At 38.5% G+C, this 26,767-nt stretch overlaps 2 protein-coding genes across 18 annotated transcripts in view; one reads left to right on the top strand and one right to left on the bottom strand.

Moving 5' to 3' along the window:
* The window catches only part of LOC309348541 (uncharacterized protein), a 410,924-nt gene that overhangs the window by 368,509 nt on the left and 15,648 nt on the right, over nucleotides 1–26,767 (bottom strand). For 3 of the 15 annotated variants that reach the window (XR_014159462.1, XR_014159463.1, XR_014159464.1), the window contains exon 3: nucleotides 21,378–21,469. The exons of the other annotated variants lie outside the window; for them this stretch is intronic. The gene's annotated coding sequence lies outside the window, so the exon portion shown is untranslated. Of the gene's footprint in view, nucleotides 1–21,377; nucleotides 21,470–26,767 lie in introns of those variants that run through there. 15 annotated transcript variants of the gene reach the window in all.
* Nucleotides 1–26,767, top strand: part of FIGN (fidgetin, microtubule severing factor) — a 125,440-nt gene that overhangs the window by 97,389 nt on the left and 1,284 nt on the right. For 2 of the 3 annotated variants that reach the window (XM_081871583.1, XM_081871581.1), the window contains one exon: nucleotides 18,528–26,767. This exon is cut by the window's right edge and continues 1,284 nt beyond it. In XM_081871583.1, the coding sequence (XP_081727709.1) occupies nucleotides 18,528–20,776 (2,249 nt within the window). In that variant the 3' untranslated portion in view covers nucleotides 20,777–26,767. Of the gene's footprint in view, nucleotides 1–13,140; nucleotides 13,342–18,527 lie in introns of those variants that run through there. The other variant, XM_081871582.1, reaches the window with a different exon arrangement.

Genomic DNA, 26,767 nt, shown 5'->3' with positions numbered 1-26,767 from the left:
CGCTTAAAGCAATTTTGATTGGCTAACCATACTTAGATAATGCTTACCTGCCATGAGAGGAAAATAATGCCCATGGGAAGAGAATAATGTGAATAGGAAGGCATCACTATTAGCAAAGCAACCCTTCATGTGTTTATTATATTGAAAATCAATTTTCAGGCCATTTTTCTTTGTTAAAAATATCAGAGTTAATGCAATAATTTGGTTTGATTATCTATTTTATTAAATGGTATTTGCAAGTCAAATGTATACTCCTTTATTAATAATGACTTCTGCAAGTTATTAAATCAGATAGCAGAATGCTAGAAATGCTTGCTCACATTGCTTAATGGTCATTCATAGACAGATCAACTAGCATTTATTTATCTGCTAGTTTTGAGAGTGCAATTGGCCGACCTTGAATGCTATAATTTGCAGAACGTATTTAGACAGTTTTATCATTGTGTATCATTCGTATAAGCAAAACTACGATAGTGATTTGCTTTAATACAATCAGCATAGTATATACAGTTCTGGATATGATTATTCATTGATTATCTCTGTCGTTTGGTTTGAGAATATTGGAGCTACTAAAATGGGAGGAAGGAAAAATGAATGCTAAGTTTTGGAAAACAAATGTAGTTTTCTCTGAAGTAGAGCTGGGTTCTTTAAACCTTACAAGTGTCTTAATTTCCCACCCCTTCAAAGGGATAGTCCAGATTTTAGTCGGTCACTCACTCTGTGCCTTCCTCCAGAGAAAGCTCCTGCTGTGAAATGTAATTTGCTTCTATTAATTGGGGGACAGGGAACACACAGGAGAAGTTAGTTTTTAAGGGCATTATGAATAACCTATACAGACTAGTGGCTCCCTTTTAAAAATAGGGTTGTTGGAGGAACAGTTGACTAGAGTTAACCATTTTCACTTTTTTATTATTTTACTAGCATAATTGCTATGTGCATTTGGATGTCAAAATAAGCCAGGGTTTATTGTGATGCGAACAAGTTGCCTTGCACCATATATACTCCCCCTGCCTACTTATTGTCCAGCACAGCTGTGAGGTGATCAGAAGCTTTCATTTCTATTTTTGATTAACCACAGTTTAGCATTACTGTGCTTTATCAGAACCATGTTATTAGTCTTAAATAATTTGTTGGAACAAGTGATTTCATAAGATTAAAAACAGTCTCTACCAAGTTTGAACTAAATATAGTTAATCTGAAACAGAAGTAAAAGCTTCCACACTGAGAGAAGGGGGCAACACAAATTTGAGGCTCACTGTGGCTTCCCATCATAATAAACCATGGTTTGCTGTGATATGCAAAATCAGCCATTTTATAGATTTCAAAACTCAAAACAGTAACATTCCAGTTGAAATAAGTAAATAAAATGCCACAACACTTGCCCTAATGCATTAGCATTCAAATAATGAGCTATTTCACATTTTTAAATATTTTATTTCAAGACCTTTAATTGGATGAGCAAGGAAGGAAGCTTGTTGATGGACTACATAACTCAGAGGTGTAAGCAGAGAAAATGTTAATCTTACCCTGGTGTTCCAATGTTTCAGTTTGTTTAGTCATCGTTTTGCCACTAATCATGTTTCTCTTCGGTAGAGAGAGGATACATTGCAAGAAGAAAAGGAGACAGGCTTTGCAAACAGCCACGTCAAGGGAATCAATCCATTTTTAGCCTGTGTTTTGCCCTTACATAAATTAGGTTTGTGGCCTGTCATCAGATTAGTTGGTGCAACACTGAATGTTTGATGTAAATAGCACATGTTGTTGTTGTTGTTGTTGTTGTTGTTGTTGTTGTTGTTGTTATGCCACCCATCTGACTGGGTTGCCCCAGCCAGTCATTTATTTGCAAGATTATGTACTTATTTTCTAACTCTGGTACACCAATTTTATGATCAAGAAAATTGTGTTTCATTTTTGTACAAAACCAAAGAAAGTGTGAGACCACTGACGCTCCTATGAGCAGAAGCAAGTATCAGAAGCTACCTCTTTCCTGACTAAACTCTTAAGGGATGTGTTATGTGCAACTTCTGTGTGACAATGGAAAAAGAGACAGTAGTTTGGGAATTCTGTGTGTATGTATATGTAAGACTGCAGTTGCTGCTAAGAGTAGTCTGCTGTTAATCCTCAGCCACGTCAGTAGCATGCTAAAGCAGTTTATCATTATATGTTGTCTTGTATATAAGAAACAACACTAAACCCAGCAAAACTCATTTCATATGTAGCTTTCTTTCCCTCCACGGCATTCAGATCAAAGTTATTTTCTTCAAGCTGAACTAAAAAGGTCCCGGGAGTGAAGGACATTGAATTAATGCACCATGTCACCCAGTCATGGCTATAGATTCCCCCCCCCCCCCGCCCCGCAAGTCTGAAATGCAACAGCTTGTACAATTGCATTAAAAATTAATGTGTAGATTACCAAAGTAAGTAAAATGCATAAACTAACTTCTTTTTTCTTTTCTTTTCTTTTTGCAAAGTCTGACTATGTTTTGCAGTCAACTTAAGAAGGATTTCCTCCCCAAGGATAGTATTAGATTACTTCTAAATATACATATAATGCATTTACTCTCCTTTAGCTTATTAGCACAGAGGCACTCTGATCTCAATAAAAGTAACTGCATAACTTGATTAGATAGGTGGGTGCTAAACTGGGATATGCAATGGCATTAGGAATGGGAAATTGAGAGGAATATGTCATTTATTATAGATGAAGGTACTAAATCTGCATGGTGACCCGTATTAGTTCAAGATTGACCATTTATTTCAAACTTTCCAAAATTGATCTTTGCTTTCATATGCTTAAAAAGAACAGGACTGCGCAGAGAGGTCTCTTTGATTAACCCAACTGTATCTGTAAAATACATATTTTTGTGTTCATAAAGGATGAATCTTAAGGATTAAAAGTCGGCAATTGGCATTCATAATTTTGTTTTGCTATTTTAAAGAAGGAAGGCTATTTCTTGAAGCAACACAATTTGACAGATGAAAAATGTTACTGATTTAACCTTAAGACTAAGGTTAATGGCGACTGTGTTTATATCTATACTCTTCAGAAAAAAATATATACAAAAATGCACAGCCTTCTCCAGTGCTTTTTTTCTGGAGGGACGCAGGGCTATGCATACCCCTAAACATTTTGTGAATCTTTGTACTTTTGTCCATTTACTGTATAAAATGGTGATATGGTTGAGTCAAAATGCGAGTACCGCTAAACATTTTTTTTTAAAGAAAAAAAGCACTGGCTATACTCCACAGATCTGTGAACAGAGCAATAGGAGCATATCTGCTTTCCCAATTGTAATAAATAAATTGTCAGTAGAGGGTGTGCTTATTTTTTTGTATCCCTCCCCTATTAGGGAGAAGATACAGGATGTGCAAATAGAGTAGCTTCCTGCTAAATGAATGCTAGATCTAGCATAGGATCAGGGAGAATGTTGGCTAGCAATCTGATCTGCTTTTTGCATTCATGGAAAATGCATCCTCCCGTTGATTAGAAAATATTAAAGCTGAGCACACCATTGATCTGAATCAACAATGGTCATTCAATATTCATACCAGTATTTATCCTTATTTATTTCCCTCTTTAAATGTCTCCCTTTTATTTACGTAAGTATGAGAATGTTGATGGTGACAAACAAGAATGTTTGTAACATGTGGTATGTGGTCTTTATGAGTCACAGAATGCTATTAATGCGTAAATGTGAAATTAGCGTGTCTAGTACACTGCAGGAGGGAGGACTTAGATAGATTTCCAAACCCATCTCCCTAATTAGCTGTTAAAAATCAAGGTATTTTGTGTTTCAACTATAGCTGTGTGTGCTTTAGTTGTGCATGCTTGCTTGCAAGAGCAATAACTCCAAGAGAAAAAAATAACAGTCAAATCTTAGAAATTTACTTCAGATAGAAATTATGTGTTTCTTCATTACTATCCAGATTAAATCTCTGGTTGCAATCCTTTGCAGAGTTTTACATAAAAATAAGTCCAATTTAACTCAGTGGACTTAACTCCAGGGATGCAAACAGTCCAGGGCAAATGTCCTGAGCGGCAAAGTGGGTCTGGTTGATGAAGTCTGAATTTATGACTCATACATGGTGGTCCATGACTTCTGACTGATCCTAGGTCTGGTACGTTATATGTGGATTGCCGCCCCACCCCATAATCTATTCTCAATAAGTGCTGTTTATGTTATTATGTTGTTGTTGTTGTTGTTGTTGTTGTTGTTGTTGTTAATGTGTTGGGGGCTGCCCAGAGTGGCTGGGGAAACCCAGCTAGATGGGCGGGGTATGTATACATACATACATACATACCTCACAGGGATGTCAGACTTACTTGATTTCTTCTTACCCTTTACCATAACGTCCCTTGTCGGGTTACAATAATATAAAATTCCTTATTAAAAACAGGTTAAAAACAAATTACAGTTACAGAAATAGGGTGGATCCTAATGCTAATCCTAAAAGTGGGGGCAGGGAGGATAGTGTGCACAACCTTGAGCTCCTGAGTAGAAAAGAAAGATACAAATATATAATATCAGTCACAGCAGCCCCCTTCTTTTAGCTGCAACTCTTCATAGTCCTGATATTTACAAAGACAGACAGAGAGAGAGAGAGAGAGAGAGTGCAAGCCAAACCTGAGAAATAATCAACAAGCAAAAAATACTCTTGTGTACGTGTGGATTCACAACTTTGATGGCTGAACTACCAACTCTCAGCCTACCTAGTTGTGAACATAAGAGGGAAAACAATACACACAGATATAATCTCCTGGGAGTAAAATCCACAATATGCAACAAATATGTGCACTTTCAGAACTCTCAGCAAAGCTCATATAAACAGAAAAGCATTCTTGTGGTAAAGTACAGTCTACCTGCAGCCATAAGGTGCTTGCTGATTCATTATATATTTTTGCTTCTGGTTATTGTATACAGTACTGGTAAATAACAGCTCAATGATGGCAAACAGACCAGTAACGGCTGGGTGCGGGACATAGAAAACCGAGAACAGGGGTTGCAATTGCTCGCCCTTCCTTCCTTCCTTCCTTCCTTCCTTCCTTCCTTCCCTCCCTCCCTCCTTCCTTGACAGGAAGAAAGCCTAATTTATGTCAAGGGTTTTTAGTAAAACATATGGAAACCACCCAGTTGTTTTATTCTGTAAAGGCAGCACACTTGGGCAGAGAATGAAATAATTTGGACACCAAGGAAATTGTTTAAACAAACACACCCTAACATCCTTCTCTATCCAGCGTCAGCAACAATGATCCACTCCTGCTTTTTCTGCTCCTCTGAAAGGGCAACCCCACTGATACCCAGGTGGGAGTGGTCTGCATTTCTTCCTCTGATAGCCTAGCAACAGTGATTAAGTGATTAAGCGTCCTTAGCAATGGCACAGAAGCCTTCAAAGTGCCTCTGCATTTCATGCTCTAACTTTCTTCAGAAATTTCTGATGACTTCCTTTTTTAAAAAAGGAAAGAAAGCTAAGACTCTGGAGTCCCTTCTGGGTCAGGACCTGGCACATGCGTAGCCCCTGTGATCCCTTGTTAGTGGTCCTGTTTAATTCTGTGTAAGCATACCATAAGTCTCACCTCCCCCTTGTTTTTCTGTCTGTCATATGTTCAATTTATGTACACAGAGAGTGTGTGCATATGTTATGTTAAATATCAGAAACTTCTTTAATGTTGTTTTGTTTATATTCTGATAAAAAAATAAAAATGTCCAAATATTTGCTAAAGTGAAATAACTAGAAATAATAATAATAATAATAATAATAATAATAATAATAATAATAATTCATTAATAATGTATGCTACCTTCTCTCACATTCTACTTCAAGTCTGTGACTAAATGCAGACTCCATAGCTTCAAGGTCAGCCAAATCCCTCCCCCTACTTTGTTCACCATCAGGTCTGAAAAAAAGTTTGGGGCAACTTGAAAGCTTGCTTCTTATTTTGAGAGTTTTTGGTTGACCTAATGAACATATTGCCCCAATGTATATTTGGGATTTAGGTGATAAAATCCATCAACTCTCAGATTAATGTTAAAAATGAAAAGGGAAAAAAAGTTCCCATAATAGAAGATCAGATAATAGAAGAGAAATAATCCTTGCACTAGATGCACTCAAGGAAACTTCATAACATTTTGAAACACTGTTGTAAACTAGGCTGTGAATCTTTTATTTTATTTTCTGCAGAAGGTAATGTTGCCTTGAATGTTCTTGTTCTTATTTAACAGTGTTGTCCCATACATTTCTACTCCAGAAGTAAGCCCTGTTGAGTTCAGTTGGGACATACTCCCAGCTAAGTATACATTTAGCCAAGCACTGCAATCCTAAGAGGGGCCTGTGAGGTGCAGTAAGTGGATCCGCTGCTGCTTCTGCAGCCCTGCTGGCTTCGGCAGCCAGGACAAGAACGCAAGGGAAGTTTTCAGTTTTTATGCACTAGCTTTAGGCTGGTGCAACAGTCCTTTCCCAGGAAACAGTTCAGCATGGCATCCTGTCCCGCTCCTAGCCCACCACTAGCTGTCTGCCACAAGTGGGAACACTGCCAGCAGTAGCTTGTCACCAAGGGACAGTAGGGGTTTCTAGTGGTGGTGCTTCTTTGCAGGTAGAGACCAGCAGTTCATAACCCTCACCAGCTATATTGCTCGGGGGTTAGGACAGTGCTCTTAGTGTCTGGTAAAGAACAACTTTTATACTCATTTCCATAATTTACCCATAAATATTGGCATTTATCATGGCAAGTTGCAAATGTCATTAATAAGTGTCATGACACAAACCTGTCGACATTTGCAAGTAGAATCCAAGGCTAACTAAATGCTTTCCAGAAATGATTTAAATCAGTCTAATGTTCATTGTCGCCAATAGATGTTGTTATTGTTATTATCATTAATTTATTACTACACAATCATCTCAAGGAGATGTGCAATAAAAACAGCAAAAAACCAAACCCAGTTAAAAACAAACCAAAAAAAGTAAATGCATTTAAAACAAAAATAAAACAATAAAAAACAGACATCCAATTATTCAGCTGGGAAAGCCTGCCAGAACAAAAAAGTCTTCAATTGTTTCCAGAAAGCGGGTGTGTGTCATATCTCAACAGGAATGCCCTTCTGCAGAACATGGGCAGCTACACTAAAAGCCCTCTTCTGAGTTACTGAAGAGCAGGCTCTGAGATATTTGGAATTTGCAGGAGAAACTTTCTCACAGACCTTAGGGATCTACTGGCTATATAAGAGATAAGGCAGTCTCACAAATAACCCATTCCTGGGCTGTATAGAGCCTTATATGTTAGTACTAACACCTTTAACTTGGCTTGGTCGCAGACTGGCATATCCCACAAAGAAGGTTTAATGTGTAGGTGGTAGTTGGACTCTGCAAGCAACCTAACCACCATGTTCTGCAGCAGCTGCAGCATCCAGTCCAACCCCACATGTGGTCCCACATTGAGCACATTACAGTAATCCAACCATGAGGTTACGAAAGCATGTACAACTGTGGTCAAACTATCCCAATCCATCAATGGTCATAGGTGTCCTACCAAATGAAGTTGGGGAAAGGCAATCTAGGCCACCAAAGATACCATGAGATAGTCTAGGCCAGAGGTTTTCAACCTTCTTGGGTTCATGGCTCCCTTAACCAACCACATTCTTTCTGCAGCACCTCTGTGGGGCTCAGGACCCCAGTTATATCACCTGTTTTCAAACACCCTCCCTTGTGGAGTGTTCCTTCAGCCTCCTCTCTTGTCCTGTTTCCTTGGGAGTCCTCTGGGCAGCCGCAGCTCCTGCCCTGGTCTCTGAGCTGCCTCCTCTGCCCCCTCCTCACACTGCCCCACATAGGCCTGGGAAGCACCTTCTGGCCAGCCCCAGAGGCACCATCCGCCTGGGGAACTGTGCAAGCTTTTGGGAGGCAAAGATGAGAGCATCAGAGGAGGGAGGGAAGGAACGAGAGATGAGAGGCCAGTGTTGCCCACGGCCCACCGACCATCATTAAGGGACCCCAGGGTGCCACAGCACACTGGTTGAAAACCACTGGCCTACGGAATGATCAGAACTGTGAATAATTTGATTTCCTTTCAGTATGATTAGGTACACAAATATTAAAATTAGTGTTTATCTTGAATGATATTGTACCCCAAACATTATTACTTTGTTTGAGGTTTTAATTGTCTTTAGCCTCTACACCATTGTTGTTTTTTACTCCTATTTATTACAGCTTGCCTTATACGTGGGAATGATCAGCCAAAATTAAGCACTTCTTATTGATTTCAATGGAAGAATGCTAAACACATATTTAACACTCCAATTAAAATCAATGGGACATTGATATATATATATGCTAAGATATATCACCTGTCTGACAATAAATGTTGGAAATGTAAAGAGGCGGAAGGGACATTCTTCCATCTCTGGTGGACTTGCCCGAAAGTGAAGGCCTTTTGGGAGATGATTCATAATGAACTAAAAAAGGTACTTAGATTTACCCTACCTAAGAAACCGGAGGCCTTTCTTCTGGGCATTGTGGACCAGAGAGTACTTAAGAAAGATAGAATTTTTTTTATGTATGCTACCACAGCAGCAAGGGTCCTGATTGCTAAGCATTGGAAGACACAAGATTTACCCACGCTGGAGGAATGGCAGACGCAGTTGATGGACTATATGGAACTGGCCGAAATGACTGGCAGAATCCGAGACTTGGGAGAAGAAACAATCGAGGAGGATTGGGAAAAATTTAAAGACTATTTGAAAAAACATTACAAGTTGTATGAATGTTAAAAAATGCACTTTTTAGAAATTCTAGCTTCAGCAATTGTAAATTAATGAAATGGAAATTAAGGTACAAGAAGTCAGAGGTGGAATAATGAAATAACTTTATTGTGTTTAAGCTAAAACGTATAAGATTTGGGTTACAACAGTTTTGAAACTAGGCAACATGATAAAATGAAAGATACAATAAGTTTTGAAATAAGTTAACAAATTGCTGATGTTTTGTATTACAGAGAACGCAGGGTTTGGAGGATGTGGGGAAGTCCAATAGATGTGTTGGAAAAAAGGATTATGGAAATTTGTAATTTCTCTACTTTATTTTCTATATTTGTCTTTATCTCTTTTTCTGTATTTCATAAACTTAATAAAAATATCATAAAAAAAAATCAATGGGACAAAAGCGCTTAATAGTGTACAGGCTGTGCCATTTTTTGGCTCACGGGTCAATGTATAACAAATACTGGATAAATTGAAAGGTTTAGATTATGAGAAAATGAGGAGGCCATGTCTAAGGCAAAAAAACTTTTCAATAAACATATTAAATGGTCCTAATGTATAAATGCACAAAACAATTTTCCATGTAGCAAACATGAGCAACTTAACCACTGTATTCATGTACAACTTATTTGGGTGGGAACTACATTGCCTTTTCTATAGCCATCTTTAAATAAAAATTATCATTATAATAAGTAACTGCCTGTATCCATATATACCAACTCAGTAACTTTGGCTCACAATAAGACAAATCAACAATGCCTGAGGTACATTTTAATCCCATTACTTTGTTTCAATTGTTACTTTGTTCTTTGGCATTTGATAGAGATTTTTTTGCAGTATGAGACTTACTACAATACGTGCTAAACACGTTTAAGGCAGAATTGCCTTTGTGATTGTTAGAACTTCAGCCATGTATATTAGAAGAAAGGGGTTGGAGGATGGGGATGAGAGTAATTTGCTGCAATTGTATTGTAATTGGCAGTCGTGAGGTGTGAAAGTGTGATTTAAAAGGAATAATCATTTGACAGTATTTAAATTAGATAATTGGGATGTGGAGTATACAGGTTTCAAAATTGTTCTGCAACTAGTTACAAGCTCCCAATTGGTTCACTTTGATATTATACTATGTGTGTTCCCTGTAGTCAGTATTGAGTTAAACTATTTGGTTCGGAGAGGAAAATAATTTTAAAATTTCAGTGTTAACTTTCATAGAACCATTACAGATGCCTTATACTGAATCAGACCATTGGTCCATCTAGCTCAGTGTTATCTGTACCGATTGGCTGCAGTTATCTAGGGTTTCAGATAAGGGAAATTCCCAAGCCCTTACACGACATGCCAGGGATTGAACCTGTGACCATCTGCATGCAAAGTAGATGCTATACCACTGCACTACGGTCCTTTGGCATTCAGAAGGGCTACAGAGTTGAAGATGTATTATATTATTAAGAATATTTTAAGGGAAATGGGGGGGAATATTAATATGAAAAACTTGTGTAAAGTTAGAGCATGGTAGAAGGAGGAAGCCAGTTACATGAATGCAGTCCTGCACGTGTTCATGAAATTACTCCGTTGTACATACCCTCCAACATTTCTCCAATGACAATAGGGACATCCCATACCATAATGATAATTTTACTATTTATACCCCCACTCATCTTATTGGGTTGCCCCAGCCACTCTGGGCAGCTTCCAACATACATAAAAATGTAATAAAACATTAAACATTTAAAAAATATCTTCCCTTTACAGGATTCCCTTGGGGGCTGGATAACTCTAAACCCTCCAACATTTCTCCAATGAAAATAGGGACATCTTAAGGAAAAGTGGGACATTCCAGGATCAAATCAGAAACTGGGACGGCTTCTCTAAATCATGGGTGTCCCTGGAAAATAGAGACACTTGGAGGGTCTGCATTGTCTAAGCTGTCCCTTTACACACCACACAAAATAAAGAACAGCATTATAGTTAATGTTAATAAGGTGTGCATTTCATATTAAAATATGTTAGAGCGGGAAGGAACAATATGTGAAGTCTACAATTCTAAAAACTTTCATGCAAGTAAGTGCCTTTCGGATTGGAGAGATTTACTTGTAGTAAACATATGTCTGCTTTGACATGTACTTCGCAAACAGGGCCTTCTAAGTTGAAGTGGATAAAGCCTGCAACATGCCCATTTTAAAGCCACTGAGGTTCCATGTTGTCACACATGTCTAGATTAGACTCCCATCTTCAGTGGGTATGTATGAATACCTTTGATGGAAACTCAAATTGCAAATTCCAGAATAGTTAACCTTCAGGAGGGATGTGTTTATTTCAATTTTCAGTTTAAAAAATCCACAGTGCAGTAGCGGTTGACAGGGTGGCACAGACGGGGCACTGTTCACCTGGCTTTCCAAAAACAAGCATTGCTACAATTTACTGAAAATGGGAGGAGTGGACAGATGCCACAGCAGAGCTAATCCTTCACCAACTGCTGTTGCCACAGCATTTTGACACTATTTTGACTTGGTTTCACTACTACTACTACTATTATTATTATTATTATTATTATACGTTTAGATTCTTCCTTTCCTCCATCACAGAATGCACAGCTGGGGACATGTAGTTACCCATCCAGCCACTGACTAGGCCCAAACCAGCTTAGCATCAGCAAGGTGGCCTATTATGCCTTCTTGGACCAAACGATCAAATACTAACAGTTTAATACTAAAATTACTGCTGGATTTCCCCATCACCTCTTATAAGCTTTCCATGTGACATACAGAATTTTAGCATTTATTTAAGTTCTGGAAGAGCCAGCAGCAATGGGTCTCCTTTTGGTAGGACAAATAGCTTAATAGAATATTCTTTTCAAAGGCAGCCGTGGCTACTTCCATAACATAATGACTATATTTTCTCTTGTATGGGCAAAGGAAATTTTACAGCAGACATGGCTGCATAAACATTACCCATCACAGTATTAACAATAACAGTATTAGTACTGATTACATATTTATACAGTATTTTTTTCAAATTGCTCAAAATGCTTCACTTGCATTAGCCTTGTAAACCTTTCAACAAACTTGTATTGTTATCCACCTGTTACAAATTGACATAAGGCAACTAAGTTCATGACTGATTTAAAATAAGAACCAGGGTACTTTCCAGTCCATCACTCATTTTCTAGTCGACTATGCTACACTAGAAGTCAGTGTGGGAGAAAACTATAGTTGTTTCAAATTGTAAGTGTGAGTGCACTCTTGCTGGTAATCATTCAACTGCCAAATCCTTGGGGAAAGTATATATTTTTTTCTTTGCTCTTTGGTGTATATATATGCCTTGTAGAGAGAAATATCACATGCAAGACTTGGTCCCTGTCTTCTGGTAGCACAGGATTATGAACCAGAGTTGTCTCTATTAAGGACCTGATTCTTAAAGGTTTTGAGCATCTTCAACTCAATGAAGCCTAACACTTAAGAGTACTTGACATCTTTGAGCGCTGGGACCTCATCTGAGTTGATGGATGTTCATCTTTGATATAGAATCAGGTGTCTGCATTCAATCACTTCAGAGTAATTATTACAGTAAGTATTCTAGATGTACAGTCTTTTCAATAGTTCCTAATACTTGAAGAACAGAAAGAGTACAGCTGTCTAGTAGAACAAAATGAATGCTACATCAGTGTAGTGTGCCATTTTGTTAAACATGGGTCCAAAACTGAGCAATATCTGCTAGTTTCTAAATAGGCTTGAATCCAGACAGAAGCGTTGATGTGTTAGATATGCATCTGCATCTAACAATGGCTCTACACATTTCCTCATTATATTGAAGTCTACTAGTTTGATTGTCCAGATGTAATTAACCCATTCCACTAGCGGAAGCGAGTGAAAGGACCCTCAGTAGTACAGTGGGGCTTTTCTCCTCTCCTCCCCCAAATTCGCTGTAGAGTTTTGGAAGAATGCCCAGAACAGCACACAGAAGGAAAGTAGGGGAGATTGTTCCATCGGGCAAGCAGAAAGTGCATCGGGCAAGTGCTATTGCCATAGCACTACACTGAATTCTACCCAATATGTTTCATGTCCCATATCACATGCAAGAGTGCACATGAGAAGCAACTATTTCCAGTGACTACTTTTTAGTGGATATTTAACTTGAAGCACATTGTCAGAAATTAGTACAGTGGTACCTCGGGTTAAAAACTTAATTCATTCCAGAGGTCTGTTCTTAACCTGAAAGTGTTCTTAACCTGAAGCACCACTTTAGCTAATGGGGCTTCCCGCTTCTGCCACGCGATTTCTGTTCTCATCCTGAAGCAAAGTTCTTAACCCTAGGTACTATTTCTGGGTTAGCGGAATCTGTAACCTGAAGCATCTGTAACCCGAGGTACTACTGTACTTGCTTGTGTTGTTTCCAGAGATCAGAGGTCAGGTAACTCTAGGTCTTGGAGATGACATCAAAGCTTTGGTGAGATATGTTCATGAACAAAGCATGTATTCTAATGGATGATGGATGTGTATCTTATTTACAGCTTTACTAGTTTGCATTTAATTCAATGGGCCAGCTCTTTCAATGCAACACTTGTATACATGGTTAAAAGGAATGGAATGTACAGGTGAGCAGAGTCCTTTAACAGGGTATAGAACACAGAAAAGAGGCAGTTGTTGTTTTTTGCCTTGATTTGCTCTGAAGGCATATTCAGAAAAGCTAGTCAAGATACTTTGTACAGTTCAAAACAAGTTTGAACACCCTCAGCATGAAATGCAGTTGAAGAAATGCAGGTTGATTTTCTCCTCCCATTTTCCTTCTCTCCTTCATTCTACATTTAAACACGATTGATATCTGCATTTTTCTGTTTGGCTATTGTACTATATTTTAAGTGATGTTAACTGTTCTTATCAAATCTAATCACTTGAATCATGTAAATTGAATAGAAACACTAAGAAATAACACATATTTTTGCAGTAGTGTGTTGTATTATATTAGTTTAAAACAACAAAATAAATACTATCTTGTTATGCCTCATACTGAACGGAATGATCACCAAGGTGCTTTTTTCTCTAGATTCACATTAAATTCTGGACAGGTTCAGTCATTTTGGAGCTGAAAAACTGACAGTTTGCATTTGCAGGATTAGGTCCCATATGTGCTGTGATTCTGAAACAAGTCCTGTAGGGATGTGTTAAGCCTTGACAGCCTTTAACTGTGATTCCCCCTCCCCCGCTTACTTTCAGTTAATTTTGACACAGTGAGGGAGGGAGAGAGAGAATTATGAAGTTGCTTGCACATGGTATATGATGTTTGAAAAGCATGAAGTATTTTGAAATAGCTCCCCCCCCCCAAAAAAATAAATAAATAAAAGGGAGTAAAATATTTTTAAAAAACCTGATTGGTCTAAGCATAATCCATACAACAGTTCAGGACACTACAAAATACTGTATGCAACAGTCAAAAACGAATTTGCAACAGTATTGTCTACACACACACACACACACACACACACATCCCTAGAATCTTTTTTTAATTTGATAATATCTGAAAAGCTGTTGTTGAATGTTTTCTTTGTCCAGATTTGGACAATTGCATATCTTTGCTCTTTATAATAACACTTCCTTAATTTTCTTTCTTAGTATTTTTCCTTAGTATGGTTTGCTTAGCTTGCCTTTTCTATCCGAAACACAATTGCCATTGCTGATAAAATGATTGCCAGATGTCTCTTATTTTTAAAGAATATTGCTGCTTGCCAAAATATCTGACCAGTACAACTTCATAGAGGCCAACGAAACAAACACCATAACCAGTAATATTTCTTATTTTTGAACTTGATAAGGCAGTTGTAGTGCACTCTATATTATTATGGATAATAGCTTTATAGTTAACTCTTAATTTACAAATCACACTAATAATTGTAATGCAGTAGAACAAATGCTTACGTTTAGGTTATGAGGATAGTCCTGTTTCCTTAAATTCATATTGTAATTCTGAAATGCTGCTTTTACAGCCTGTGTTAAATGTACTGGTACTCAATATGCACCAATAAATAAACTTTCAATTATTGTGCAGTGAGCAGATTCACAACTAGGATAGTAATCTGAAACCAATGGGCTAACTAGTAATTATGCCAAATAAATAGTTTTGATGCATGTGATTATTTATACCAGAGGAATGAAAATACAGAAAAAACTTAATTGCTTTTCAATATCACTTTTTTAAAAGTTGATATGTCATACTAAACATTTTAACATAATACAGGCTTGCATGTTCACTTTGTTAGAGTGTTTCCACAATAAACAATAACTTTTGCATTCCCCTGTTCCCCAACCCCACCCCATAGTTACTGTGTGATAAACAATATTGCGTAGCTCCATTAAAATCAATGAGATTTTTTTTTTACCAGTGACTACTATAAGATGCAGATTATGCCTATACATCTGTGCAAATGCACAGAAGTTCTAATTCAGATTGCACCAGAAGGCAGTACAGTGCAACCTCGTGTCCTTACGAATGCTTCGGGTAACAAGCTCCGCTAACCCAGAAGTAGATGCCCCTTGTTGTGAACTTTGCCCTGGGATGCGAGCGGAAGTCGTGAGGCAGCAGCAGCGGCAGGCCCCATTAGCGAAAGCACACCTCATGTTAAGAACGGTTTTGGCTTAAGAACAGACCTCCGGAACAAATTGAGTTTGTAACCGGAGGTACCACTGTAAATTTGACAGTACAATCTGGCATGCGTTTTAAGGGGTGGTGGTGTTCTGTATTGCTGCTCCTACGCTGCCTAAGAAGTGCACAAAACTCTCAAAAGTTTCAGGTTCATAACACTGATACCATTTATAAGCAATGCATTGAGAGTAGTACAAGAATATAGTGGGCACTGATCCATTTGAGGAAGTAGCTTCAATGCATCCCCACACAGTTGCTTTATAGCATTTTGTGCTCACACTGCATTTGGTGCAAAATACTGTTTGCATCAGGTAGTCCCTGATTCACATTTTACCTCTGCCATGAACTCATTAGGTAAGCCACTATCTCAGCCCCAGAATGGGAATAATAATATAGTTATTACAGTTGTTGTTGTTGCTATTGTTATTACTACTACAGCATAGCTCAGTAATGAAAACTGCAAGAAATTAATGCATGTGAAGCAATTTGGATGCTCTAAAACTCTACATTAATGCCATATATGATTAGTAGTAACTTGTGTTCTGCATTCAGATTATCTTCCCTCAATGGGGCAAGTGCACAAATGCATGGAAGACTGCAGCCATTGTGTTAAAGCATGTTTTGTTAACTCCAGAATTAATGTTTTACCAATTAAGCTTTGCAGATGTAAATTATACCCATGATTACATACCATTTGTATCATTTGCTTGGCAGGTTGCAGATGAATAAATTTTAAAGTTCTTAAAAAAATATTTCCCTCCATACATAACAACTGAAGCATTAATCTGTTCAAATATTTTAGCTTATGCATAAGGAATCAGAAGCCTTCTCTGTTTTTGTAGTCTCTCAAAATCAAAAACATAAAACATTTTTAAAAGGGGGGGGCTATTTTATTTTATTTAAGTTAAATTGTTTTGTATGGCTGTCATATTTATTTACCTGTTTTTCTTGGTGAAATTAAATCCTCATATTTACTATAGGTTTACTGATTTATCTTAAAATGAAGGAGTGAACATCCAACTGTCATGAATTAAAAATTGATTTTGAAAATGTGGGTTGAAAGTATGGCAGTTAGCAACATCTTTGTCAAGATAAAACTAAATTAGAGCACATCTTACACATTCTTATCCAAAGTATGATTTTAGATACTAACTGGTAAACCTCAAGTGCTCTTTTGAAATTCTTAGGTCAAATTACAGCATGGGTTAGCAAAAAACCCCAAAAACCTATGTGAATTTTAATAACAAACTCTGTCCTAAATAATCCCAATACAAATGAGCACAACTGCAATAAAATATATTTACAAATTAATCCTGTTGCTCTATTAATTTATTGTGTAATTACTGCAATTCTTCCCACCTTGTTTTCAGTATTTCTTAATCATTAAGCTGGAAGCCTGACAGCAGTGCCAGCCCTGGCATGATTCTCTTTGACTAAAACCTTGTAAATTAACACAATTAGCACAGCATCATGCTGCTAATTAACTTCCTGTGTCTGGTGCAGCGGATGTGCAAACAAGGAAGAAGGAATCAGAAGGGAATAAACATGCCATTCTGTTACCAAACTGTATGCTGTGTTAGGTCTAGCTCAGCGGGGCTAAACTGGTCATGTCAAGATTCTGGAGTCAGGCAAAGGAGGGCTAAAGGGGTTTGGGAAGAAGAAAAGCAAGATGAGGAGGGTACAGGCTGTCAAAAATAGACCGCAGAATTCATAAGAGAACCCGTGACACAAATGCTTCGTTTACTCTAAGCCTTCTTATCAGAGAATCTGTGCCAAAGGGTACAAGACAGGTTGGTGGAAAAAATAAATAAAAATCACTTTTTGTAAAATGAGCAAGATATTGCTGAGGCTTGCCTTCATGCTGCCTGCGATACACAGGTAAGAGTGGAAGAAGCTTTTTTTTTTAATGCTGGTGAACTCTATTTGCCATTTGGAATGGCTTACCAAATTACAACTAAAGAAATATCTCTCCTCTCTCTCTCTCTCTCTCTCTCTCTCCCTGGCATGGTTAATTGTGCTAATGCATTGGTCACACGGCGTTACTTAAGTATTCTCTGATTGTTTACAGCCAGCACTTCTTCTTTTTTTGCTGAACTTTTAGCAAGAAGACTACACTTAATTCTTCCTTTTCTCGTTTCACCCCACCTGCTATGTACCCTAGAGGCAGGGAGGGGAAGGGAGAGTTTGGAACAGGGAGGGAGGCAAAAGGAGAGCAAGTGAAAAAGGCAGGCAGACAAGTGATGCTTGGGCTTTGCTCTTTTCTTCTCCCCCCACCCTTCCTCCCAGTGCCTCAACAACAGAACTGTGAGGCAGAGAGCAGCCAGTTGTAATTCATACCGAGTTGTAGGCTTTGTGTGATGAAAGCAACGGAGCGCTGCCTGGGAGATTGCTTTGCTGCACTCCACGAAGCAGATTTGAAACTGTCGTGGACCACTTTAGATGAGAGTTGGATTATGGAATGACCTGCTATGTCTGTGTCATATTGTTCTGCGCAGGGTGCATTATACTGTGCTAACTAGGTATTCAGTACCAAATAAGAAAGGTATCCTAGATGTGATCTGTCAGCTGTGTCGTGTCTCTCTCTCTCTCCTCTCTCTCTCGCCCTGTGTGTGTGTTTTAAAAAATGTTAAAATTTAAAACTGAAACTGATGAGGAAAGATAGAGTGTTTGTGGTATGAAACATGTTACTTAACATTGAATCCATGCTCAGAATACCAAAAATGTACCAAATTACACTTTTAAAACATCCAGCTGAGTTAAATCACATACTCCCTCACCCCCAACTAATCAGACTGCAATTCTAATCCCAGTTACGTGAAAGTATCCCACACTGAATTCACTATTACTTACTTCTGAGTAGACATGGTTAGGATTGCACTGTAAGTAGAATATTTTAGAGAGGGGCATGTATATATTTTTCAAGAAAATGTGCCACTGGTGATCTTTCTTTTTTTTTTTTTACAGGCAGGTTGGATGTATAAATAATCTGCTGACTTTAAGCACAGCAATTATTATATGAATAAATGAAGAAATCAAGTGGATGTATTTAGATGCCTTTGCAACAGTATTTTCCGCTTGTTAATTTTGGCTTTTTTGTTTTTTGTTTTTTGGTTTTTTTTTTGTTCTCCCCACCCCAATCCTCAGGCTTGAAGATGCAGTGGACGCCAGAGCATGCCCAGTGGCCAGAGCAGCACTTTGACATCACTTCAACAACCCGGTCTCCTGCCCACAAGGTAGAAGCTTACCGTGGACACCTGCAACGCACCTACCAGTATGCTTGGGCTAATGATGACATCTCTGCTCTAACTGCCTCAAATCTGCTGAAAAAATATGCAGAAAAGTATTCTGGTATTTTGGAAGGGCCAGCTGAACGGCCTATCCTAAGTAACTACTCAGAGCCTCCATCAGGGCTGGTGAATGGCCGCAAGAGTGAAAGTGAACCCTGGCAGCCTTCTTTGAACTCTGAGAGTGTTTATCCCATGAACTGTGTCCCAGATGTTATCACTGCCAGCAAAGCTGGAGTAAGTACTGCCCTCCCTCCAGCAGATGTCTCTGCCAGTATAGGGAGTTCACCTGGGGTGGCTAGTAACCTGACAGAATCTAGTTATTCTAGTAGTACATGTGGAAGTCATACGGTACCCAGTCTGCATTCAGGGCTCCCATCTCAGGAATATGCCACAGGATACAATGGATCTTACTTGCATACAAGTTATAGTGGCCAGCCAACACCTGCACTTCCTTCACCTCATCCATCCCCTCTGCATAGCTCTGGGCTTTTACAACCACCCCCACCTCCACCACCCCCTCCAGCCCTAGTACCAGGCTACAATGGAACGTCTAATCTTTCCAGTTATAGCTATCCATCTGCAAGTTATCCCCCTCAAAGTGCTGTTGGGCCTGGATATAGCCCTGGTGGTGCTCCTCCTCCTTCAGCATATCTGCCTTCAGGAATCCCTGCTCCAACTCCTCTTCCCCCTACTACAGTACCTGGTTACAGCTACCAGAGTCATGGTTTAACACCCATTGCACCCTCTGCCCTGACAAACAGTTCAGCAAGTTCTCTGAAAAGAAAAGCTTTCTATATGGCAGGACAAGGAGAAATGGACTCCAGTTATGGAAATTACAGCTATGGCCAACAGAGATCTACACAAAGTCCTATGTACAGGATGCCCGACAACAGCATTTCAAATGCCAGCAGAGGGAATGGCTTTGACAGGAGTGCTGAACCACCATCCTTAGCATTTAAGCCAACAAAACAGATAATGGCTTCTGAACAACAAAGGAAATTCAGCCAGTCCAGTAGGGCTCTGACACCCCCTTCCTACAGCACTGCTAAAAATTCACTTGGGTCGAGAGCAAGTGAACCATTTGGGAAGTACAGCTCTCCAGTAATGAATGAACACAGTGATGAGCATAGACAACTCCTTCCTCACCCAATGCAAGGCCCAGGACTTCGTGCAGCTACCTCATCCAACCACTCTGTTGACGAGCAACTGAAAAATACTGACGCACACCTCATTGACCTTGTAACCAATGAGATTATCAGCCAAGGACCTCCTGTGGACTGGAATGACATTGCTGGCCTAGATTTGGTAAAGGCTGTCATTAAAGAGGAGGTTTTATGGCCAGTATTGAGGTCAGATGCATTCAATGGGCTGAGTGCTCTACCTCGGAGCATCCTTTTGTTTGGACCTCGGGGAACAGGCAAAACATTAATGGGCAGATGTATAGCTAGCCAGCTGGGAGCCACGTTTTTCAAAATCACTGGCTCCGGTCTTGTCACAAAGTGGATAGGGGAAGGAGAAAAAATTGTTCATGCCTCCTTCCTTGTGGCAAGGTGTCGCCAGCCCTCAGTGATTTTTGTTAGTGACATTGACGTGCTACTTTCATCCCAAGTGAATGAAGAACACAGTCCAGTATGTCGAATGAGAACTGAGTTCCTTATGCAGCTGGACACTGTGCTAACTTCTGCTGAGGACCAAATAGTAGTAATTTGTGCCACCAGTAAACCGGAAGAAATAGATGAATCTCTTCGAAGGTACTTCATGAAACGACTTTTAATCCCACTTCCTGACAGCACAGCAAGGCACCAGATAATAGTACAACTGCTCTCACAGCACAATTACTGTCTCAATGACAAGGAGGTTGCACTGCTTGTCCAGCGCACGGAAGGCTTTTCTGGACTAGATGTTGCTCATTTGTGTCAGGAAGCGGTAGTAGGCCCACTCCATGCCATGCCAGCCACAGACCTTTCAGCCATTATGCCCAGCCAGTTGAGGCCCATTACATATCAAGACTTTGAAAATGCTTTCTGCAAGATACAACCTAGCATATCTCAAAAAGAGCTTGATACATATGTTGAATGGAACAAAATGTTTGGTTGTAGTCAGTGACAAGTCTTTTTTAAAAAAAATGTAATGAATGTTGGTGCGTGCACACACACATACATACACACAAACCTGTTACATAGGGCATGGAACCCCTCTTCAGTAGAGTTAAAATTGTGAAAGAGTACTGTGCGGGGGAGGGGGGACAATGATCACCTTGCATCAAAAGAGCCAGGTGTAGGTTTGAAGGAATATTGCATCAAACAAGAGCTGTTGATCTGAAAAGCCACAGATGACAGAAAGCATCTGTTGATGCTCCATTCTCTTCAGGCTAAACAACACACTCTCGCCGTGGAGCAAGGAGCCAAGTGGCTTGATTTTTAGAAGGACATGAACCCTGTGTGTTGATTCCATTCTGCTGTTCTCGAGATTTAGTTGCTGTCAAGTGCCTGAAGTGGTGCTTTCTCCCCCTCCCTTCTTTTCATTTTCTTTTCTTTTTTGTTGGCCCCACAATTACATTGGTGGCATGTGCTAATATAAAGAGCTTTAACTTCAAAATGTTATGGGACTAAAGAAATGAATGGTTGCGTTGCGACAGAGAACTACATTTTTTTTTTGTTTTCTTTTTTTTTGGCTAAACTAAGAGCAACAGTATTCCTCAATCCTGTCTGTTCTGCAGTACTAAACTAAGAACAGGTAAAACAGGGTAATGGTAATCTGGACCTTAATTTCTGCAGTTCATTTCTTTTAATGTTCTGTCTGCAAAAAAAGAAAAAAGAAAAAAAACTCAGGAAAGTGATTGTGATTTGTACAGTACCTCAAAGGAATGTGTTGAAAGCACTATGTACTGCTGAGAGTTAATAGGATAGGCTTCAATGTTACTTTATATTAAATATGTATGTATGTTTACCTCAACAGCTGGAAAAAAAATGGCAAGGAGAAATATTTTGAATGTATCCAGGAGCAAGCTGAAGTATGTTATAAATGAGTCTTTCAGCATTTCCAAATAGAACCAGAGAGGGTATCCCAGTGTTTAGGAAATGGTTTTCTCTCCCCCCCCCCCTTAATATTGGGGATCAAATTGGAACAAGAGAATTTTCATGGCAGTAGTGTGTGGAAGTCCTTAAGTCCTTGACAGTTTTGTGACACATTGGTAGACAGTCCACCAACGGCAAGAAAGCCACCCTGTCGAATTAAGTAATCATCTGAGACAGTCAAAGGCAACATCTAGTTAGGACTCTGAGAGGCAAATTACCTTAGACTACAATGGCTTTTAAACCATGGTTAGAGATGTAGTGTCTTGATTATTTCACTGCGTCAATAGAACAAAATCATTCTAGGTCACTAAGAAAGGTTGTGGGTTGCAAAGCTGTTTGCAGCAATGCAGTGGATAGTAACTGAACAAAAAAGCAAGAAAAATTTAAGTCCTCCAATCACAATTTTCTTCCTCATCTTCCATTTCCAAAAGACGAAGGAATTTTTTTTGCTTTTTTTGCTGGGGGAGGGTTGTGTGTACATTGTCTCTTCCATTTTTGTCTCTCTCTTTTTTTAGGGTAAATGTGCCCACCATTTTATTTCTACCTCAGTTTTTGTTAAATTCCTCTTTGGAAAGCAAAGTAAAGATGAGGACAAGCTGGATTACATCTAGGATGCTAACCTCCTTAATGACTTTAATGGAACCCTATGAACGTTTTACTCAGTAAGTTGCCCAGAGTTCCAGAAGATTTAACTCCCAAGGAAGTGTGCTTAGTATTTCAATCTAAGGGAGGGAAGGGAAAGGAGGGGATGGAGGAAGATTCAGTTCTGGAGTGAAGCCCATCTATATCTTTTATCTCTTCCCTCCTTGTCCAGAGAGGGCAAATGTTGCCGAGTCTTCCTTCTGGAAAGGCAGACTAGCTAGCATGTGTGGCTTTTTGTTCTTTTTGTGCTTCCACTCCACATTGTCTTTTATTATTCTTTAATGCTTTTATGAGCAATTCTGTTCATGACAGCTGACTGATGCTGGTAATGTCTCTGAGCACTGTAGCAATCCGAGCCTTTACAGCCACACGAGCAGAACAGTCTCCCCCACTTTTTTTGAAGTGATTTTCTGTTTATTTTAAAGAGAGAGTAGCAAAACACTTGCAAAGCACTGGCATTTTATGTTTCTTTTAAGTAATGTACCTTCAATTACATGAAATAAATGCACTGAAAAGCCCTAAGGAGAAAAAGACCAATCAGTTACCTGGTTATTTTGTGTCTTTAAAGCTACTTTCCAGTTATCATACTTGACATTTAGTCAGTTGAAACATTAGGGATGAGAAAGTTAATAGTGGGTAGATTGTATTTTATTTCTGATTATTGATTTCCTTTTAATTTCTTAAAATTTCTTTTAATATCCATGGCTAAGAACAGAGCAAATAAACCAAAATGTACATTCTAGCAATTCTTTTATTCAGTCTAAATCTAGTGTTGTTGCTTTTAAGGCAGAAGGTGCATTTTAAAAAAACACAGTGCCTTTCACTGATATAGTAAAGTAAGATGCTTTGCATTTTCAAGTAGTGAATGCCTTCCTTTTTGCCTTTCAATACTCTTACATTTCTTCTATTATATCTTCCTTTCTGTTTGTGAAGCCCAAGTATCCCCTTTCCCAATGATTCACATTGATCTTGCAGACAGATTTGCTGATGCAGATTGCTGATCTGTTTTTCATCTTTTACACATTGCATTTTTTGTTTGCTATAAAGCTGTGCTCATTTGAAAGATTCAAGCATGTTTTGAAGAACTAACTCATGCTCATACCAGAAATTCTATGCTTTCTACTAAATCAATATTATTAACTAAACTTAAGTAAACATAATGTCATATACATGACCACATAAAATATAAAGTTTTCTATCCCCATAGCCCACTAAATAAAATTAAAAACTACTTCAATAGAATTTTCAGGTCACATTTTGGCTCCCATTTTACATCATATATGTTGGGAAAGGTAATTATTATTTCAATTAGCTTTAAATATAAAAAGCAAAATGATGAAGCTAAAAGAAATAAGTGTGTGTGTGTGTGTGTGTGTGTGTGTGTACACCCAAACACCCACACCTACCCACTTGAATCCATTGATGCAAGCACCAGGGGATTAGGTTTTCATCCCACTTGGTAGCTAGCTGCAGCTAGTGGCTATAATGCTTTACATAACATGAGGAAAATACTTTTGTTTACCCTATCTTCCTACCAACTGGAAGCAAGCTATAATATTCTATCAGTTCCTGCCAATGGAAGTTCCCTGATAAATGGAATCGCACAGCCTTTGTCCAGTGTGCTCAGACCCCATTTGCTCATTTTTAACGAACTATCCTTATGCTAGTTGGAAGCAACTGCTTTCATGCATCCCATGTGAATAGGGCCATTCTTTTCTTATGCTGCTAATTTCCTTCTGTACCCTATATGTCTAAATACAAAAGAAATGGATCCTGACTTAAGCTTCTAAGGTGTTGGATGATCCATGAAAGAAGACTAGCTTTTGTGAGGGAATCAATATGACCAACATATAAAAGTGTTCTGCGGATTTAAAATGGCTTCTGTAGGAAGGTATCTGCTATCTTTTTCCATTGGTCAGAACTATGAGTTCTGTATCAACAATAAATAAATAAAAACTTTGGGCAAGAATTGTCAGATTCCATATTGGGCAGATCTCATGTGCCTTTAATAGAAGGGAGAATATTAATAGTTTCAGCTTCTCCCACCATTATATCTACATGATAATTGAAACTGCACCTGCCAAACTCTTCCTTCTGTAAAACTGGTAATTAGTTAAGGACAACAAAGCCCTGTCTGATAGCTTGTTGGAATGTTCTTTGAATTCTTTGGGGTAGACAACTATTGCATGCTGGCTGTAGTAGCCTATCAAAATGTGTGGGATGAGATAATAATAGAAACCATCATTTATTTGCATAAGATGAGGCTTCTTCTTCAACTACAATAACAATTCCAAGAACAGAAAAAGCAGGGACAATTTTATGCCAGCCAAATTATCAAGGCCAATTCAAAATGCAGCATCATGACCTTTATATGAGTTTATACAGAAATGCTCTACATTTCTGGCATGCTTCTTTCCCCAAAATATTTAGACCATTAAAGATAGTAGTGAAAAGTTTGCTGACTGAGCTGATCAATGGAATGTGAAAGCAGTTTAAGGCTATTTACTTTTGCACAAAATATTTCTCTATTAGTCAATTTGTATTCTATTCAAATGCAGATAGATGGGTAAAATGGTTTTTCTTGTGCATTTCAAACCCATCAAGGAGAAAATAAAACCTCCCAGTAAAACACATAGGCAAAGCACCATCTGGGAAAGCTAGCTCATCTGTCCAGGGGCTATGCTCTGTAAAATAGTACAAGGTCATTTTATATGGGCTGGCGTAATACTTTGCTAGGCAATTTTCGAAAGGAGATAATCTAGTGTAAAAACCCCAATTAATTCCAACAGATGTTGGTAGATGGTAATGTGTTTACATGTCAAAAGCTGCAAACAAAGGTTTCTGCTGCCTGAAAATGTGTGTAACTTTGAATAGACTGTTATAAGGACCAGCTTATGTGTTTCATTCAAATCAATGCAGACCTCATTCTATGAAATTGAAATATTTCCTTTCTAAAGCGAGATCTCAAAAATAAAACATTGAAGTTGACTTTAAATTTTGTTCATACCATTTATTGCCACCCACGCTCATCAGTTTGAATTACTTCTGATTTGAGAAATGCCTATCTTATCCTTATCTCAAAGGTATATGCTGTATATGTTAGCTTTCTTCACTAGTCTACTAGGAAAATCTCCTGCGTAAGATCCATTGACATGCATGTGTGTTGCCCACTTCTGCACTTCCCAGGCATTTCAATGGGATTTACGTAGGTAAAACTCCTGGTACGCATATGCTCCAGAACTGAAGATCAACATGCCTTCCCCTTACAGCACTAACTTCATTTCATCTTGTATGTGTGCATGTGTTTATACAATAGTTATCTGTACATATATACATAACCCGAAGTATTTTTGCTTTCACTTTCCTTTGAAAGATAAAAAGCTTTCTGTTCCTTAATCATTTGCAGATTTATACGTATATGAAGCACATTAGTAAACACAGAGCCAGAAATATTCCTACACTCAAAAGAAGCAGCTGTACTGGGGACTAGTCAATACATGAACTGAATCTCCCACTCTGCAAAGACCTTTGGTTGACATTCGATTTTGAACCTGCCAGATACATTTTTGTGATCCAGGGATACTGCATCTTTAATGAACAAGTCTCTATTCTTTCCCCTGTTTTTAAATACAACACAAGAAGTGTAGCACTAGGCACTGCAATTGTCAAAGACAATTAGACTGAAAGCAGGAAAATTTCACCTCCCTGTCTCGGTGATATGTAGAATGTCGGCAGTGTGGGTCAGCCTTGCTACAGAGTTGTGTGAGAATATATGAATCAGTCCTATAGAATGTTAAATATTTATAAAATGGTTCTGTTCTACACCAAGGTTGGGAATGCAGTCATTCCTCCTTGTTGTCTTACAATACATAAAGAGGCAAAAGTTTATTTTCACACCTAAACTTCACGTGTATGTTCTTTTCTTTCTTTCCTTCTGTTGTGGTTTATATGCAGTCACTAGAGGATTTTTTCTGCTTCCTTTTTATGTATATTATAAATCTATATATATATATATATTTTCCCCACCGTCGCATTGGGTGTGCATTCAGACATTGTTCTTTAAAACCATTTCTACCTCATTGCTACATATTGTACATGTAGTATTTATTTGTTGTCTTTTTTTGAATGTCATGCATTTCGTAAGAAAGACTTGTCCTTGAACTTGAACAGTCTACCTCAGAAAGACTGTCTCTACACTGAACAGTATTAACAACTGAAATGATAAGACACATTAGCAAAGTGTGGCAGGGTAGATAATGCATGAGGACTTGGGATACTGATGGACTTTTAATTGTACTCTTGTAACACAAGATTGCTTAAAGGAACTTAAAGGAAATTATGCACTGTGCAGATCTTTATCAAGGTCCCACTTTTTGGC

The sequence above is a fragment of the Podarcis erhardii genome (genome assembly GCF_964252035.2).
Source record: "Podarcis erhardii genome assembly, chromosome: 1".
NCBI classification, from domain to species: Eukaryota; Metazoa; Chordata; class Lepidosauria; order Squamata; family Lacertidae; genus Podarcis; species Podarcis erhardii.
Note: the sequence above shows the minus strand (reverse complement) of the source record. Positions and strands in the feature narration are given on the sequence as shown.